This window comes from Octodon degus, unplaced genomic scaffold (genome assembly GCF_000260255.1).
Source record: "Octodon degus isolate 3935 unplaced genomic scaffold, OctDeg1.0 scaffold00017, whole genome shotgun sequence".
In the NCBI taxonomy this organism is placed as follows: Eukaryota; Metazoa; Chordata; class Mammalia; order Rodentia; family Octodontidae; genus Octodon; species Octodon degus.
This window is the reverse complement of record NW_004524593.1, coordinates 698,343-716,885: the sequence shown is the minus strand read 5'-3', so window position 1 is coordinate 716,885 and position 18,543 is coordinate 698,343. Positions and strand designations below refer to the sequence as shown.

General features: G+C 46.5%; 1 protein-coding gene across 2 annotated transcripts in view; it reads right to left on the bottom strand.

Annotated features, from left to right (window-relative positions):
* The window catches only part of Astn1 (astrotactin 1), a 310,603-nt gene that overhangs the window by 11,961 nt on the left and 280,099 nt on the right, over nucleotides 1–18,543 (bottom strand). For both annotated transcript variants that reach the window (XM_004626776.2, XM_023710344.1), the window contains exons 18-21: nucleotides 17,396–17,529; nucleotides 14,096–14,247; nucleotides 12,908–13,043; nucleotides 6,691–6,791 (exon numbers count right to left, since the gene is read on the bottom strand). In XM_004626776.2, the coding sequence (XP_004626833.1) occupies nucleotides 6,691–6,791; nucleotides 12,908–13,043; nucleotides 14,096–14,247; nucleotides 17,396–17,529 (523 nt within the window). The remainder of the gene's footprint in view (nucleotides 1–6,690; nucleotides 6,792–12,907; nucleotides 13,044–14,095; nucleotides 14,248–17,395; nucleotides 17,530–18,543) is intronic.

Below are 18,543 nucleotides of genomic sequence, written 5' to 3'. Positions count from 1 at the left end.
TGGCATGATCTCCATTCTCACAGCCTGGCAGTCATTTCCAGCTAGAAAAAGCTGACTGCTTTCTGCCATCAACACCACATGGGGTAGAACCACGCTCCAGTAGCAGTCTTGTAAGACCAAGATCATCTGCCTGAAGGTGTGCTTCAGAGCCGACACTCGTAAATGGACGGCTGTTTTCAGAAAGATCTCTGCCAGAGTTCCCGAAGCATGTTTATTCTGGTCTGCTCCTATCACCCATGTTGGAACTAAGAGATTTTATTTCATTAGCATTCATAACATTTCAAGAATTCACAAACTGAAAGAATTAAAATGAATATAGATATTTAATTATTTTACCCAGCCTCACAGAAATCTTGAGATATGCAAGACAGATAAGTGTCTCTCCCCTCTTTAATATACATGGTGATCAGAAACAGTGAAAATGCAGGTGAAATAACAGTAAAGAGTCTGTCTACACAGCCTCACAAGAAAGGAAGCTGAGGTGTTAGACAGGTAAGAATTTCTCTCATGCAGCAGAATAAATCAACAGGGTTAGGACTTTGGCACCAAGACCCAAGGCTTTAGTTAAGAGAAGGCACAGTGGCATCCAGTGGGCTCAGCTAGACCACCCTATGCTGACGCTGTGGTCTAGGAGGCTATTTAACCTCTCCCCGAGTCTTAGTTCCCTCGTCTGTTCAGTGATGATTCATTGTATGTCACTTCAAGATTATTGTAAGAATAAAAAGGCTGCTACACATATAACTTTTATTTAGCATAGCTGCTTGCCAGAGGAAGCTCACACTTCTTTCTTCTTGGAATACATTTTTATTGAATGCTTATCAATGCCTGACATTTTCCTAGGTAGCCGCGCTACATCATTGAGAGAATCTATGAGAAATCCTTACTCTGTACTTAAAATCTAGTAACAGACATTCAAATAAGCAATAAGTCTAACAAATGAATAAAACATAATGTCGGAGATAGTGAGGAAACTAAACTAGGAGAAAGGAGATTGGGCGTGCTGAAGGGACACAGCTCAATTTTAAACCATAAGGGAAACTTAGTCACCCTTTTTGTATAAAATAGGAATCCTGGGGCATCTGTTCCTCCTGTGGACAGTTTCCTTGGCACCATGACAAAGGTACCAGAATACAGGCCCCAATTTCTCACTTCCATCATCCTCAAGAGACATCTGCAACCTCAGCCACCCAGTGGAGAAGTAACTAGAAATACAAAATGCCAGGCAAAGGCTCAAGAGGAATCCACCTGGACTGGCTCTCTGTCACTCTCCTTCTTAGCACTTTCCACTTGGCAAGGCCACTTTAACCCACTTCAGCCTGGCCTTCTTCCTCTTCACCTTCTCTTCCAAAGCTGCAAAGTGCATGCTCTACACCCGCTGTTCTGCACATGTGGACACAAGTGTCAACAGGAGGTGTCCACATGTGCAGAAGGCAAACTGGATCTCAGGTTCCCCTGGAGTTCCCAATCCAGCTAGTTTCAGAGCCCAAGAATCTGGATTCCTAGCAAGATCCAAGAAGCTACTGATGCTGATGGCCAGGGCACCACACTCTGAAGACCAGTGCTCTGTACTAATCCATTCTTTCAGCACTGTCCTTTCTTCTTCGGGGGGCAGCAGCCTACAGGTACACAGCTCTCTTCTCACCCTGGACCTGGGCATGCTCTCTCCCTTTCATCACATCTCCATGGTGGCTGATGCTTTCTTCAGGACCCAGAAGTCCTTCTCCTGTACCCTTCTGGAGAAGGGTGGATTGCTCTCACAGCCATCTTCAAACTATTCCTTTTCTCTCCACATATATATTAGAGTCCTTTCATTTTCAAAATTGCCCTTCTTATTTCTTTATACTCATTTCTTGACCACTGTTCTCCATCCACTGAAGAATCTATCTGCCTTTGGCTTTTACTCCACATCATTTCCACCAAGGATGATCTCACTCCTCAAGGGAGAAGCCTCACTGAGGTCTAGAGACCTCCAACCACCAGAAGCGGAGCATCATCTGTGAGAAGTGCTCCATCTCTGACACAGTAAATCTGAATAGTGAACACTGTGGACGCAGCCTCCTTTCAAGGTTTCTGCTTTTCTCACTGCTCCTAAATCTGCTCCTCCACGATGGGCACCCAAGTGCTCTGAGGCCTCCATTCTCTCCTGGCATCGGCCCTAGTCTATTTCCTGCTCAACCTGACCTAACCCATGTACCCACTGTTGGCACCCCAGATTGCCCCTGTTCTGCCTTCTCTGTGAAAGCCATCATGGGGAGCCTGGGGGCAGGAGCCAGGAAGGCAGTGGTATCCCTCGGTGTGCAGTGTACACCTTTTCACAAGATGCTGTAGGACTAGTGCACCTCTGAGACTTCACTGACAAATCCTAATATTTAGAATCAGACCATTTCACACCCTCTCTGGAACTGTCCCCTTCCCCTAGTACACCATCCTTCCTCTCTCTTCTGAGTTGCCACAGGCTCCACTTCCAACTTAGAGTCCCTTTTTTTGAGGCTTCTTTGGAAACAGTTGTCAAAGCAATTGATATGACTTCATGTCTGATCAGGTCGCTCTTCTGTTTCACATCCTCTGGGGCTGCTCATCAGAATCCCAGGACAGTCCAGCTTGCTTCTGATGACCAGCCCTAGGGGATCTGCCCAGAGTCGCAAAGAGCTTCTCTGTCTAGCACGCTCCCTCTCCACTCTCTTTACACACAGCATATGTGTCTGCACTGCTGCTTCTGGAATGAAGCCCGTGTGGCCCTTCCCAAGCCACTCTGGTCCACATGCTAACCCTTGCATCCTTGAGCTCTATCCTGAGACTATATCCTGATAGTCTGCCTCAATAACATATATAATCATCTTATATATTTGATTATTTTGTTATTGTTGTCTATCACCCTGCTAAGATATAAGCTGTGTAAGTCAAGGGACTTTGCTCCTACTGCCTAGGACAGTTATTTAGTGAGGATCTAGTTTTCATTAGGTGAATTAATAAATCTATGGCATCTGATTATAAATTCTTGGGAACAGATTCTGAGTCTAATTATTTTTGTTTCTTCAGTGTCTAGTACCAGAAACTGATAAGAGTCCATGGAAGGAGCAAATGAAAGTTTGGCCTCATACTTATGGCTACCACCAAGGTGAGAGGAGGGAAGGGTGGAGCAGAACGAGGCTTCCTCCAGGAAAGCTCTGTGAAGAATCTCAGGAGACCGTGCCGCAGCATTCAGGCCAGCCAAGAGGACTGCTCTTAGCATGGACACAAATGACCCTCTTGGGGAAGCCTGCATTCAGGGAAACACTCATGGAACTCTATTGTCTTGCAGGGATGCCCTCAATTAGTCTAGCCCATTAATCTCTAGATTTTTCCCATGCAGGATTTCTCCCTGGTTGAAAGATCACAGGACTTGAGTCCATTATTTCATTCTTTCAACATGAAACTGTCTCTTCTGCTTCCAACTGGTCCACTAAGATTTCAGAAACCCTCCTTTGCTAGGAAATATAAGCAGACAGAGCTCATCTTGATCCTCCCTGTAGGACCAGAGTTGACCCAAAAGACTCCTTCAGAAAAACAGGGCAGTGGCCTGTGCACATAGGCTTCCCTATGTTCAGAACTGACCATTAGCTGTTTATTCTCAAGGTGTCTGCATAGAGAGGACCCAGTGTACTCTCCCGGTGTCAACTTTCCACTCAGCCATCCCTGTAGGTAGCACCATGCTGCCCACACACCACCAGCTAATTACCTCCCTAAAGTTCTCACTACCTGTTGCTACTCAAGCAACTGAAAGATAGCTACCTGCCAGGTCACCAACAAACTAACCTGGAAATGGTGAAGGCATCTTCTGACCACTTGTTCCTCTCTGGTTTAGAATTAAAAAAAAAAAAAGTCATTTGACATTCTGTGAATGCAATGTTTCCCTGATACACAGACTCTTACTTAGGGTGCTCGGGTGCTCGACCCAAGATTGTTTTTGTGATACAGAAATTTCAGACATCTTCAAAGTCTTATCCACTCCCTGCAGAGAGAGGCACACCTGCCTCCCAGGTGTGGGTTCCCCACTGTTGTAACTTTCCAGGGGACACTGACAGTCTGGAGAGGAAGAACTTGCTGCCCCCTCCTTTAAGGTGACTCTTCCCTGCATTATTCACTTTCAACGACAAAAAATTTAAGTCCATCACACAATAACCCTTTTAAATATCTGGCAATATTGTAAACAGAATAAGAATTGGGGCCCAAGAGCGAGTCTGAGTGTTTGTTCTACTAAAAGCTTTATGACTTTAGTCACTTCATTTATACTATTCTGAATCTCAATTTCCACATCAATAAAATGGGGGGCAATATTGTATTCTATTCTATTTTACTATACTCCATCTTCTTCTCTCATTCATTCACTCTTTCAGTAAGTATTTATTGGGTTCATACTAGAGGGCGGACTCTGTACTTGGTTACTGATAATGATTCCTAACAACTGGTGAATAGTTACTACTTATGGTTGTTTTTACTACATAAACTCACCTTATTCTTACTATAGGCTTGTGAATGAGGGCACAACTATTTCCTTCTGCAGCTATTTCGCAGCTGAATAAGCTGAGGCATGTGATGGAGGAACCTTCTCGATATCAAGCAGATAGACATGGAGCAGGAGTTCGAGCTTGTGCTGCTGCCCTGTGCCATGCCACCCTGCCTTGGGGCCAGCTCTAAGAAGCTAAGTTCTTCTGTGACCATTCAGTCATGCTGCCTTCTAGTTAGCAGGTATATAACAGTGGACAAAAGGAGCTTGGGCCCCTAGCTTGATGGAGCTCACTGTCCCATGGGGGTAAAGAGGCAATTAGTGCATCACCATAGCAACAAACCGAGGTGAACCTTGTAAAGGAAACAATCATGGTACTGTGGAGGTACCCAAGGGTGGCTCCTGGCCTGTTCTGCCCTGAGGAAGTCCTGCTTGACCAGAGATCTGCAGGTGGGGATGAATTAAGCTATGAGAAGGGGTGAGGGTGGGGAGTCTTTGAAGTAAGGGAACCAACATATGCAAAGGCCCCCAGCAGAGGTGGGCAGGACGTTGGAGGCACTGAGGAAGGTAGGGGGCCGGGATGGAGAGACCAAGCAAAGCAGTGCACGGTGGTCTCAGGTACTTTCCTCTCCTTGCTGAGACAAAGTACCCAGACACCCAAAATTAAGGAAGGAAAGGTTTATTTAACTCAGTTTGTGGAGGTTTCAGTCCATAATCATTTGGCTCCAAGGCAGGGTGGTGTGGCACACACAACAGTACAAGGTGGCAGAAAATAACAAATTTAGCAACAGCAAGAGGGAGGGGAAGGACAAGCCTGTTTTCCTCCCTTATATTGTAAGCAAGCTACCACCCCCACCCAGGGCAGGGGTAGCACTCACACCATCTCCATGAGTCCTCATGCACAGGCTCAGGATATTCACAAAGTGAGGACCTTGGCGCCCTATGAAGTCACTTGGTTAACCTTCGAAACTTCTGAAGTTGACTCAGGGAACAACGTCCTAGTGGTAAGGACATATCCTTTACACCGCAGTAGGTAGAGCTGCTGAGTTACTTAGTTCAGCTTCTAGACCTCATGTTGATACAAAGTATCAACCATCACAGCTAGGATGTGCTGGAAAAGAGTACCAAGGCCAGCTGCTTAGGTCCTAACATACCTGGTCAGAAATGTTTTTGTCACAAACAAAATGGAAATCTATAGGACAGTTTAAGAATGGGGTTTGATATAACCAGATGTTGGTGGTGAAAATACCATGGCTTCAAAAAGCCACACTGATTAAAATATGAAAGTGTGTTCACAAGTTCTACAGCACAGTATTGGTGATTGTAGTTGAAGTGGGTCTGAGTCACTCTTCTTTGAGTTATTTGGCATCATCCTAGTCACTGTCGGACATTCTGAAAATGTATTCTTCCTGGTCAATCTGATACATACAGTCAAGTCCCATATGCAAGGTGACTTGTGCAGTATCAGTGAATCAGCATGGCGACAACATTCCTCTCATTAAACTCCACACTTCTTGCATCGGTTGATGCTGCATGTAACACGGAAGTAGTATCCACTCAGACCCGCCCCATAGATATCAATGGTTGGCCAGATTACTTTAATTAGTACCATAGCTCTGTAGAAAGAGACAAGGATGGAAGAATTCTGTCTCAAGAGGGGATGTGAAAACCTTAGAGCAAAAGATGTCAAAGCCAGCCAGGCAGCAGCAGCTCAGTAATGAATGCTGATTAGAACAAACTCTTCCTAAGTAGCCAGGGTCAACCCCCAGGACAATTGTTTATCAAAGCACCAGCATAAAATAACTCTAACATGTGGAAGTAAAGATTTCAATGGGTCTTTGGCAGACAAGGAGGGAACTAGCAATTAATTTTAAATCTGCAGCCTTACAACAATCACATTCAAAATAACCCTTTAGATCTATAGAAAACTTTGGAGTGAGTGCATGCCTCCCTTGATATCCTATGGGCAGGGGTCAAGGTCACCCAGCAAGTGCCTAAACAGCTGCTGTGCCTGCGGGGATTCTAGACTTAGGGACTGTCTGTGAGGACAGAGTACAGGGAGGAGCACTTCTGTTGTCTGAGCTCCTGTACTGAGCCATGGATTCTTCCCATTCCAGGCTGAAGTCCCTTGGCCCCTTTATTCCAGGGGAGAAGTCCCTGGGGCATCCCTTGTGCACTGTGCCCATCTCAGTGTCTCTACTTACCTTGGGCTTTGACATCATCCACCACAGGACAAGGAGTCTTCACAATCACGTCACTTGGCCTGGAACGCCGTCCTGTATTGTCCACTCCCCAAAGGGTGAACCTGGCAGGAAGGTGGGAGGGGATCATTACCGACGAGAGCATGGCCGGAGGCTCAGCTTTGCCTGTTCATGCAGAACATGACTCTGGCTGCTCTTGTCATCCTGAGACACCCAAATCTCTCCACTGTAGCCACAGAGCATGCAGCCTGGTGGCTGTTCCTGCCTCTTGTGGGCTCAGGTGTATGTTTGCTGACATGGGAGTGTTATCTGGTGGAAAGGGTTGCTCTGCAGGGCCCTGATTCTTCACATGGGTTCTCCAGGTTTGCAGCCTCAGCATCATTTGGCATACTGTGAGCACTGAAAATTCTCAGGCCCTGCCCCAGGCCTATGAGGGAGGGCTGGGAATAGAAGCCTGGACTCAATCAAGACTTCCGGGTAATTTGCTTTTCTGTTTTCCTTTTCCTTAATTGTTTTCATTTGTTTTGGTTTTGAGACAAGCTCTCGCTATGTTGCCCAGGCTGATCTCTAACTCTTGGGTCTTATGCAATTCTCATGCCTCCACCTCCCAAGCAGCTAGGACTACAGGTGTATGTGCCCAGCTGCTCTCCAGAGGATTCTGATGCCAATTTAATTCTGACAACCACAGAGTGGCCAGAACTTGGGTTTGAGGCCACATGGAGTTTCAGCCACTCCTTCTCTTGTCTGTGAAATAAGGGTGACGATAAGTCTCTGAGAGGATGAAATGGGGTAAGGCCTGGAGCATAAACCACTTATGTGCTCTCTTTCCTTCTGCCCTATACTGGACCCTCATCTCTGTGCAAAGGACTGAGAACACTTTCACTTTTTAGACTCAGAAGTGAAACAGACAGAGCGGAGATTCCCTCGGCTTGCCTACAACCAGACACTTCATGCAGCTCCCTCTGTTCCACCAAGCTGCTGCCTGTGGAGGAACAGGAATCCAGGGGGAAACACTCTGATCCCACAGCAACTTAGCACCCAGCACCCAGGCAATCCCAGGAAGAAGGTGAAGACCTGGCTGTCAAAGAGCAAAGGGAAAATTTCCTCTTTGGGCCAATTCCATCCTTTGGGTGAAGAAACTGGATAGACACGAATGAGAAATTCCACGCTCCACTACTCAGACAGGAATTCGAAGATCACAATGAAAACAAGCTCCAGCATCTGCCCAGAGCCTCGGACAAGTAGCCTGGCCAATGTAGAGGAAATCATACAGCACTGCTTTCTTTGCCCCTTTTCTTTTTTTCTGTGTTTCCACAGAAGGTTACATGGATTGGCAAATAGAATTTGAAGCAAATGAAAGAGAAAAAGTTCAAGATAGAGTGGGCTGGGTACATGTCAGCAAGTACAGAAGCTGTAGTAGTGGTGAAGTACAAATTCCAAGAAAATATGTTCCAAGAAAATATGTGTTCTTTTGGGGAGAGAAAAGACCCCACCACCTGTCTACCATTCCCTCCCAACAAAGAAACTCAGAAAATGCTCAGAGTGAGAACCTATGTGCTCTGAGAAGTCATTTCTCCTCCCTCTGCCTTGCCACCCCCCACTAGCATCAAAGGGACTCGTGCAGGCAAGCTCTACCCTTGCACTGGGGCACCCAGAAAGTGATGACCTGCCACGATACAGAATACGGCAGCCCAGGCCACACCAGGTAGCACCCAAGGGGCTGCCCATCCTGCCATCTGATCAGGATCAGGTGCTCTGCTTCTTCCCCAGTCCACACAGGGGATGGGAGGAGCTCCATCCATTCCTCTGGCCTCTGCCTCATGCCCTGCTCCTGAGTTCTGATCAACAATCTTGTTTTACACTAAACCCAGCCCTGACCCTGATCCCATCAGAGTCCTGCCACCCTTCCCTTCTTGGCATTTGCCCCCTTACCACCAGCCCCATACAGCTCCTAAGAAGAATACCAGCCTTCCTCCACGCCTAGCGCTGGCCCCTTTGGCATTTCCTTCCCTTTGGTCCTACATACCTCAACTTCTTGATTTTATTTGTAGAGTTGGGACTGAGGCCACCACATTTTGAGGCTTTTATGTCTTTTTTTATGGGCAGAATATATTTATTGGGGAAAAGAAAGCTCCTGTTTGAGAGAGGGTCAGGAAGGAGGCCCCAAGTGGGTGGTCCCCCAGGAAGCTATCTCTTCCAGGGATTTTTGTAGAGAAAAACCACCTTAAAGTGGGTCTAAAGTGGTGGATAACATGGGAATTCGCTTAGGTGGGCATGAGGTGGCACAAAATTATGGTCAGCCAATGAGATTACAAGCACCATTGCTCAGCTAAAATGGATTAAATCAAATGGGGAAGCAAGTCATGTCATAAATACAGGACAGGGTCTCTTCCTGTTGGGGGTTGGATTAGTGACTGATTTGCGCGCTTTCAAGGTCATTAATACCTATTTAGAATATCAGTAACTGACTGAGGCTTTTATACCTGATCAGACCTAAGCCCATCTCCACTGCAAAGTCAAGTCCCACAACCCAGGAGCACCACTGCTCTTCCCTGCCTCTCCCTTAATCCTGGCTGACAGGATTTATTGAGCAGGCACCACTGCTCTTCCCTGACTCCTCCCAGACCACTTTTGGCTCAGGTGTTCAGGGGTGAGGTGGGCTGAAGACTTGGGCCTCATGGTCTGCAATCCTCATGCAGAACAGTTTCCTGTGTCTCCCACACAGAAATCGGGGTGGAATCCATTCCTGCCTCACCCCCAAGCTTGCGCCACTTTCCCAGGGCAGCTCTGCTTTATATCTTGCCCTGCTCTAAGTTCCAAGCAAATGGTATCAGATCCCGAGCTGGAACAAAAGTGTCTGCACTTACACTACTTCTCACATTACTCTGAAGGGCAACTTGGGTAACATTTACATTCTAGGATCTATTTTATTGGCAGGTTTTCACATGAAGCAGATATTAAGAAAGGAAATGCTGATGGGGAGGACAGAGAGTGCTAGACTCAAGGACTGTCCCTCAGCATCCCAGCTCCCCGGCCCCTCAAGGACACTAAGAGAACACCAGCTATTTATTTGACAAGGAACGTGAAGCACGTTACACATTTTCATGCGCAGGATCCACGAGGCGCTTCTCTGTTTATTGTCAGTGCTGCTGTTCCTGCCACGAAACACTCAGGACAGCGAGAGTCAGCTGGAGTTACTGGACAGAAGCGCTAAGCCTGCTTCCAACCCGGAGCGCTCACGTGCAAGCACGTTGTCTGCTCTGTCCGAAGCTCCTGGGTTCCTTCCACTGCTTCCACAGCTCAGTGCGTAGTTAGAGACGTGGTGATGACACTGCCTGGGGTGTGCGCACGCAAGTGCGTGGAGAGCGGCTTGGCTCCAGGGAAAGGTTTGAAAGGTCTGGGATTTGACGTGGGTGGAGGATCTGAAGGCGCCTGCGTCGGTCTGGCTGCTCGGCCTGCTACCCTCCCCTGCCAAATCTGGTGCTATCTGCTGACCCCTCCGAATTATGTCTGCGGTCTCCCTTGGGAGCAGTGCTGTGAGAGGGTCACTCACCTTCCCACTCGGAAAACGCAGAGGTTGGGCCAGATACACTCAAAAATCCCTTTCAGTGACGGGGTCCTCTACACTGTGTCATGGACCTGTCTCAGAATTATGGTTCTTTTTTTAAAAAATGAATTAAATATATCAGGGGACAAAGGAAACTAACCGAGATTTAGCTTTGCCTACCTGACCAGTAGTGAGGAGCCAGCTGTGTGTTAATGAGACATAATAAGATCGTAAGCCTAGATCCTCCCGGTACCCTGGAGTAAGACACAGCGCGTGAAGGGAACACAGGCTCGCTGCAGTCGCCGACGAGCGCCCTCGCCCCCAAACAACTAGCTGTACGAGTCTGGGGACGCGGCTCTGCTTTCCTGAGCCTCAGTTTCCTTAGCTGTAAGATGAGATCAGTAAATCCTGTCAGCCAGGGTTTCCAGACACATTTAACAAAGAATACCAGCCAGAGTCAGCACTCCAGGAGAAGTTAGAAAGTCTGTTTCCAAGTTTAAGGGACTCAACAGTTCCTTGGTGCTTCGGGACAAAACGGAGCTGGGGTCTCATTCATTCTTGCCTCTGTCGCTGTGTGAGGGACGGAAGCAGTTTCCGGGATCCTGTGCAGAAGGCAACTATTTCGCTGTGCCGGGCACCTTCTTCCTGTGATCTGTAGTGCCACCTGGTGGACACTGGCTGTCTCTTCCTTGGTCCCCTGTGTCTCTAACTTCAAAAATCAACACAGGCAGGAAGTTTGTTTTACAGCCTAGCAGAGGGGAGCTGCTAAAGACCTCCAGGGAGAGTGGGAGTAGGAGAACGTATGGATCTCAAATCTTTGATCAGGAAACTCAGCCTGATTCATGCCGATAAGAGGAGGTTCCCAGACTGGGTCATGGTGACAGTCTTAAAGGAACTGTGCTCACTGCATTTTGACATTCCTAATTGACAGTTGTGACTTAATGACAGGAATTACTGAGGCCCTCCTGTAACCAACAATGAACGTTTAATTGACTTTGTGAAGTTTTATGTCAAGCCGAGGGGCTACACTCCCAAATCCTGTTCTTTCCACGATCCACTTGTCCACCTCCCAAGAAGGGCTGCAGCTGCCCCAGATCAAGTGCTGTGAGGATGGTAGGGTCGTGACACACAGCAGACCACACTCCTCAATCTCTGTATGAGCGTCTATGTATAGAACACGCTCTCCCAGCCCTCTAGAATGTTGCTTGTCTTGATGTATTGCATTTTGCCGTGCACAGGCTCTGCTTCCAGCCCTTACTCCTGTACGGAAGATACTGAGCTGCAACACCTACGTTCATCGCAATCAATGCCACTCAAAGTTCTAGTGCTTTTCATCTTTGAACTCCGTGACTGTGGAAGTGGGAATGGTTTATTCTGGAAACCTTGACGCTATTCCTGTGACCTCATCTGTAAACTGTTAAATGTTTTTCATACTGATGAGGTCCAAAGGCCCCCGAACTGCATGACCCTGTATTCTGCCTGAGCCCTCAGATTTTTCCATCCTGACTTAGCTTCTAGCACTCTCTTTTATCCCTTGGCATATGCTTCACAAGTAGTTTACAATTGTTCCCTGAGTAAAGAGAGATGTGGGAAGAGTCCAAAGAGACTGTTCCAAACACCACTATATAATTCACTGCATTTTCTTTCCAAAAAAAGTGCTGATCACTTCTAGGCTCAATCAATTATTTCAGGGCCCCTGGAGCTAGCTTTCAAAAGCACAGTTCTTGGTCTTTCTTTCCTTTCCTCAAAAAAAAAAAATTTTAGTCTCCACCGACACACAGCACTTCTTTCTTTCTTTCTTTCTTTCTTTCTTTCTTTCTTTCTTTCTTTCTTTCTTTCCTTGGTACAGGGTCTCACTGGGCGGCTTGGGCCTGTAGTGAGGGGCACAAGATAGGCCACAAAGATAGGGCCAGCAAGATAGCTCAGCAGTCTAAGTGCCTGCTTAGGCAAGCACAGGGACCAGGATTGGCTCCCCTGTCCTGTTTTCAGCTTCCCCAGTTCTGGGATTACAGGCGTGCGCCACCACACCTGGTCTCATTGGACCACTCAGCAAGTCCAGGGGGGTGAGGAGGGCCTGGAGCTGGAGGAGCATGCAGAGCCGGTGATCAAACCCTGGTCACTGCGCTTGCCTAAGCAGGTACTTAGTCCGCTGAGCTATCTTGCCGGCCCTATCTTTCTCATTGTCTTCCTCTGTCTGTTACTGCCCATCTGAGGCAGCCCTCTTTATCGCCATGCCCCCTCACCTTTAGTCTTGCTGTTTCAGAACCCACTATGTCTGCTCCACCATTACTCTAGTATTTGGAATTCTATAAAACCCAGTTCAGAAGACATCCACTCTACTTAAAATTAATCCCTCCTTTCTTTTCACCCCTTCAACACTTTCCTTGTTCTTCTAACATTTATTCTGTCTTATGTCAAATCCATTGTTCATACCTTTTACCTGCTTGTTACAAAACTTTGAAGGACAGGGCTGCTATCTTTCCAGATCCTACCCACTTGAATACCTAAGCACTCACCATTCACAAAGGTGCTTTGTAATGGCCCTGGATTAAGAATTCAAAGACTCAATGTCTTTGGCCCACTCTCTAATGGGACTCAAGTGGAAGAAGGAAGCAGTATGGAGTCTTGGGTCTTTCAGGCTAAGACGCCATGAAGTAGGCCTGTACTACTCACATGTAAATGGTGTCAGGTTCCAGACATCGTACGATGAGCGAGATGGTGGTGAGTTGCTTGTCTGGCACCTGCGATGGCATGGCACAAGGGGACTTGGCTCCGGAGATAATATCATCCACGAAGCTTAGTATGGTTTCTGCCACAGGGAAGGAGTGGGAAATGGGTGAGAGAGAGTTGGCCAAGCAAGGAGGAGATAAAATCAACTCAGTAAGAACTCATTCCATCTGCTTGGTGGCCAGTCTTCTTAAACTCTTAGTAGAGAAAAGATACCTGGAAGGATTTTCTTTTTCTGTCTGTTTCATATTTCACCAACCAACTTAAAGCTATTCTTCTGGAGTTAGTTCAGAAACAACTAAGGCAAGACATCCATACCACATCTGTGAACTCTCTCATGAAACACTACTGGCATGGACAGAGAAGAACTACTGTGGTCAAAGGCCACTCCGTACTTAGCAGTGTGCGTGCACCAGGAAGAGCTTCAAAAGAAGCAGTAGACAGCTTTCCATGCCAAGAGACAACGGTATGTGTCTCCGTGCCCTGACAGCAGGTTCAGCAGGGGCTATTTACCCCGAATGAAATTACAGACGTCACCATCCTGCTGGGAGCAGAACTCCCTTGTAAGTTTTAAGGATGATTTATGCTGACCTTTTCCTGCATGTAGACTATAAAATAATAAGACATGGAATACTTTTCATGGTGTGTTTCCACTCCTTTAAAACTTCCCTTTCCTAGCTGGACCTGACAGGAGCTGAGTTTGCTTTAGGACAAGACACGGAGCAAGCACATCTGTTTACACATGCTTCTGCCTGGAGGGAGTTATTAGCAAAGGAATTTTTTTTTTCTGTAATCATGGCAGTGGTTAGCAGAGAATTGTTTCCTAATTGTGGGCTAGGATAGCTAGTGTAGTATACTGTTGTTGCTTTGTGAGTGTGCCTAGAGGCCATGAAATGGACACCTCCTTTATAAACAAAAAGAAAAGCAAAAATCAAAACAAGATTTTGTCAGATGCTCCCCATGCAAGCACTCTTAAGTATACAAGATGGCTGCTGCTTCACAGAATCGAGAGCTGCTCTTCCCCTGCTCCTGTCTTGTTCTGGGATGCTGGAGGCCAGGCGTGGAGTGCCAAAGCAGGGCATCTAGGTTTTCTTTCTAGCACTATGGATCAACAAGAGCCCAGGTGCTGCTCACCTGTCTCCACTTTGGAGTGGTCCATCCTATCGGTGACCTTCTCTTGGCGAATGAGGTAATCTACTATCTGCACCCCAATGGGTGGCTCTGAGTGCTCCCACTCCAGGACCACAAGAGTGCTGCTGGGCTCGTGAACCGTGGAGAGTCTCAGCCTGGGTGCAGAAAGGGAGACAGGAAAGGAGGACCCAGCTGTGGTCCCACCGGTCACCCCCCATCCTCCCAGCCATTACAATGCCAACTCTTCCAGCGAACCACTAAGATAATCTTTCCCGGGGCTGTTTCTTCAGGAGGTAGTAACAGATGAGTTCTAGGCTTTAGATATATAAATTCCTGTCATAAATTATTTTTAAATAAACAAATAATTATGTAAGAAAGGATGAAGGAATGTCTGCATGCTACATGGGTCAGGTGAGAAGGTTTTGGGGGGTAGTACTACTTTATATGGCTTGAAGATATTATAATTTCTGCATTTTTCTCTTAGAAGATACTGGCAATGTGGGCGCAGTGCCCATAGGAAGACCCCTTGAAGTGGTGCTCAGGAGAACCTTGGATCAACAAGGCCACCATTAGCTCAATTTTCAGAGACAGTAGCATTGGGGTCTGCTCTCTTCAGCACCCCTTTCCCTCTTGCTTTGGCGCTGAACACACTTTCCAGCCCATGGCATCTGTAGGTTAGCCTGGGAACAAGCTCTCTTTGGCAGCTGCATCCACTAGGCGCTTTGCTGGGCAGCAGAAAGCTGGCCATGTGTCATGTTCTCCTTGAAGTGATGTCCTGTGCCTGTTTGCCCAGGTTCTGGTTTTAATTTCTGTCTTTTCTCTTGGGTTTCTATGAATATCCTGGTTCCTGATTCCAGTCTCTACTTGTTTTTCCCAATTCATAATTTCTTCCCTCTTGACAAGCTGTCCATTTTGACTACAGCTTTGCCTTGCCATCTCATAACTCTTTGCGGCTCCTAGAAACTCAGTAATTATTGCTGACATTCACTGGTGTTCATCTCCCAGTTGCCCAAGTGGTTTCAATTCACTGCCTTGTTCTGACTTCTTGTATGTGGCTCAGGTTTCCCTCTTGCTTCCAATTCCCTGTTTCTTCCTAGACCACTGGATCTGAGGGTTTTCCCAGTTCCTGATCCCCAGCCTCCCTCCCTTCCAAGGATGCCTGGGCTCTTGCATCACACAAGCATTCACCATCCTGGCTTCCTTCCTGTCCCCTTAGTGCACAGGTGCCTCTCCCTGGTCTCAAGGATCACCGGACAAGACACTCCAGAAGGACTGCCTCAGACAATCTGCAATATTTAATTTTAATTCAACAAATATTTATGAAGTGCCTGGTACTTGTAAGGATCACTGGATGCTGGGATTCAGTGGCCCACATCCCAGCCTAGCCCCAGAACCACAACCATTACACTTGTGATAAGAACCTCAACAAGAAATCATGGGACACTGTGGAAGAAGCAGTAAAGTGTTCAACTAGCATGGAAATAATAAGAAGCACATGTTCTTCTGCTAGGGGCTACTACTATGAAGGCGTGCATAGTTTGCATATGACATTAAGGTGGAATAGATCCAGAACAGTGCGGATATTGACAAAATCATTAATTAGAGTCATATGCAGAATGCTATTTTGAAGAAAAGGCATTAGGAAGCTGAAGTAAGTAACTAAGCCTTCTGAGAACTCAAATTCTGTGAAAATATGGACCAAGCCTAGCCTGTACTGAGAAATAAAAGTGTATAATTTACATGAACTTGTGTAAAATTAGATTGTATTTCTATTTTTAACTGCCAATTAAAATGCAAGAATCTAGACTCTGTTACTGAGAGAAGTAATGAGAGTTGACCAAAAATAGTGTCCTTAATAGACACTTCCTGTTTATGGTTCTTTAGCCTAACTTTATCTTCAGGGCTGACATTTAATATATGGAATAGACATGAAGTTAGCCTTGGGACACAGTGACTGGAGTTCGTGTCCCTTGGCTAACTGCTCAGTGGCTTCAGTCTTACTTCCAAAGGTAACTTTCTTACCTGGTGAATCTCCAGATTCTCCTACTTGGCTCCCACCCCACTGTATTAACTGGCTTTCTCTCTGGGCTTTCTTTGCCTTCCCAGCCTATGGGGTGGAGCTCCACCAGCCTGTCCTAGCAGTACTGTTTCGTGTGGACAGCCTATTTTGGGGGCTTCATTCCCATGGTCGGTGGCACGGCTAAGCTGAGTTCCTGCGTCAAGCCCTGGCACCTCTGTTTGACCCATTCTATTTAGTTTTCCATTGAGAGGGAGAAAATACAATAAGTCCATTTCCTAGGCACCTCTGCAGCATGCCATCCTCCTCATTCCTCAGATGCAGAGTTGCCCTAATGCCCGCCTTAACACTCTGACCGTCACAGCTAACTCTCATGCCTGGGCATCCTCTATCACAGCCGTAGTTCCACCACCCAATTATTGAGAATCAACTGAAATCATCTTATTCTAGTATTTATTTTTTCACAGAATGCCATTCTTCTCTCTATGAACTACGGAGCTACCCATCATAAACCCAGGGAAGTCCATGTGAAACTGGCCTCCCCTCTCACACTGGCAGGATATTGATGCTTCCTTCCTCGGCCCCTCTTCCTACCCACCCAGGTCATAAACCTGCAATCCATTCTCAGCTTCTCCTTTCTTCTCATCCCTGTAGTCAATCACCACCAAGACCTGTTGTTGATTCTAACAAGAACCACTTCTCAATTGTACACTTTCCATATTATAATGCCTGAGAACATGGTCTCAGAGTCACATCCCTGTTTCTTGTTCTATCACAATGGACAAAGTATCAATCCATTTTTACCAATTCCTCATTTATTAACTAGATGGACTGTGATAATAGTAACTCCCTATTCCACACAGTGCCCGGTACCCAGGTAGTGTCCCGCAAGTGGTAGTACTGCTGGTCTAGCTACGTGCTCACTAGTGGTCTCTAATTTCCTCCATTGTGATGACAATGTTATTTTGTAGCTCTGAGGTCTCACTTTTTGTACCTTCAAGGAGAAATGCATGTGCGTGACACCTTTGCCATTCCTCACATTCAGATCCAAACAAGCCCTCCTCTCACTTTATGTCAATGTGTGTAACACCTGCTACACTTTCTTTTACTATTACAATTTGTATTCTGCCTCCCCCACTAGATAGAAAGTTCCTCCAAGGCAGGCACTGCGCAATGCTTTGCATTCTGATCCAGTGTTCAGCTTGCAAAAAGTAGACTCTGCTTTTGTTTTCCAGAATGATGCTGATGTAGACATGCAAGAGAGAGGCAGAGAAAGGGAACCATACACAGGCTGTGGCAGAGGCGCACAGGTGGGGAGTCCGTCAGCTCCAAATGCTGTGGAGTCACATCGACACCAGTCCTCAATGACATCTCCAGTCCCTGAGCACCAGAGTGAGCTCATGGTGGCCTCCTGCAAGAGCTGCATGAGAGAGGAAAGAGTGAATGTGTGGATGCCAGTGACCAGAAGCAGCAGGCTGCAGAGATCTGCATGGCCCTACGTGGCTGGCAGACAGCAGCTTGTGGTAACACTTCACTATGTTTGCATCTAATATTATTATCCCAGAAGATAGTTTCTGGGGTTCCTAAGCCCTGTACAACTTCTGAGGGTCCCCTTTCCTGTCAGCACAATAGTTCACAGTTATCACCTTGGAAACAGTCATATTCCATCTTCTCTCTCCCTCATCTTACCCTCTGAGATGTCCCATCATTGGCTTCAGGACCAGTGACTTCTGAACCGTGCACCTCTGGGTGGTCTGGCCCCACCACTCTTTCCTCTGCCGAGGCAGTTTGCCTTCTCCCGAGTGACTCCTGGCACATTCTTATTTGCCCCAGAATTTCATTTACATTTCTTTAGCATCCTTGCAACCCACCTGCAGTATTTAGGCACTTCTATTTTAGATTGAGAATGGGCAGCAGGCTTCTTATTCTTATCAGACCATAAATAGGAGAAGCTGTGTGGCAAAAAGGCTAAGAGCTGTACTCAGGACCAGTCTACTCTGGATAACAATGCCAGTTTTGCCAACAAATTCCATGTGACCTTGGACAAGTTTCACAAACTGAAGTTCCCCAATGATAAAATAAGATAAAAACAGCACTTTCGTGACAACTAAATAATACATGTTAAATAAAAAATCTATGCATAGTACTTGACATATAATAGTCATTAATAAATGATAGCAATTATTTTTATCTTTGAATGACAAAGTTGAGTTATCAAATTATAAAGTTATCAAATTGTGATAAATCCCATCCAGATGGAATGCCAGTCCTTCAACTCCAGGCCCAGGTAAGGGTAGCAGTTCCAAGCTCACCAAACTCAGAGCAAAAGAGCAAACCTTCTCTCTGTGTCATGCTATACTTATAGCCTTGGCTTCTTTTCTTCTCTAGGTTCCACTCTCACTATACCCCAACTGAAAAATTAAAGAAAAAAAAA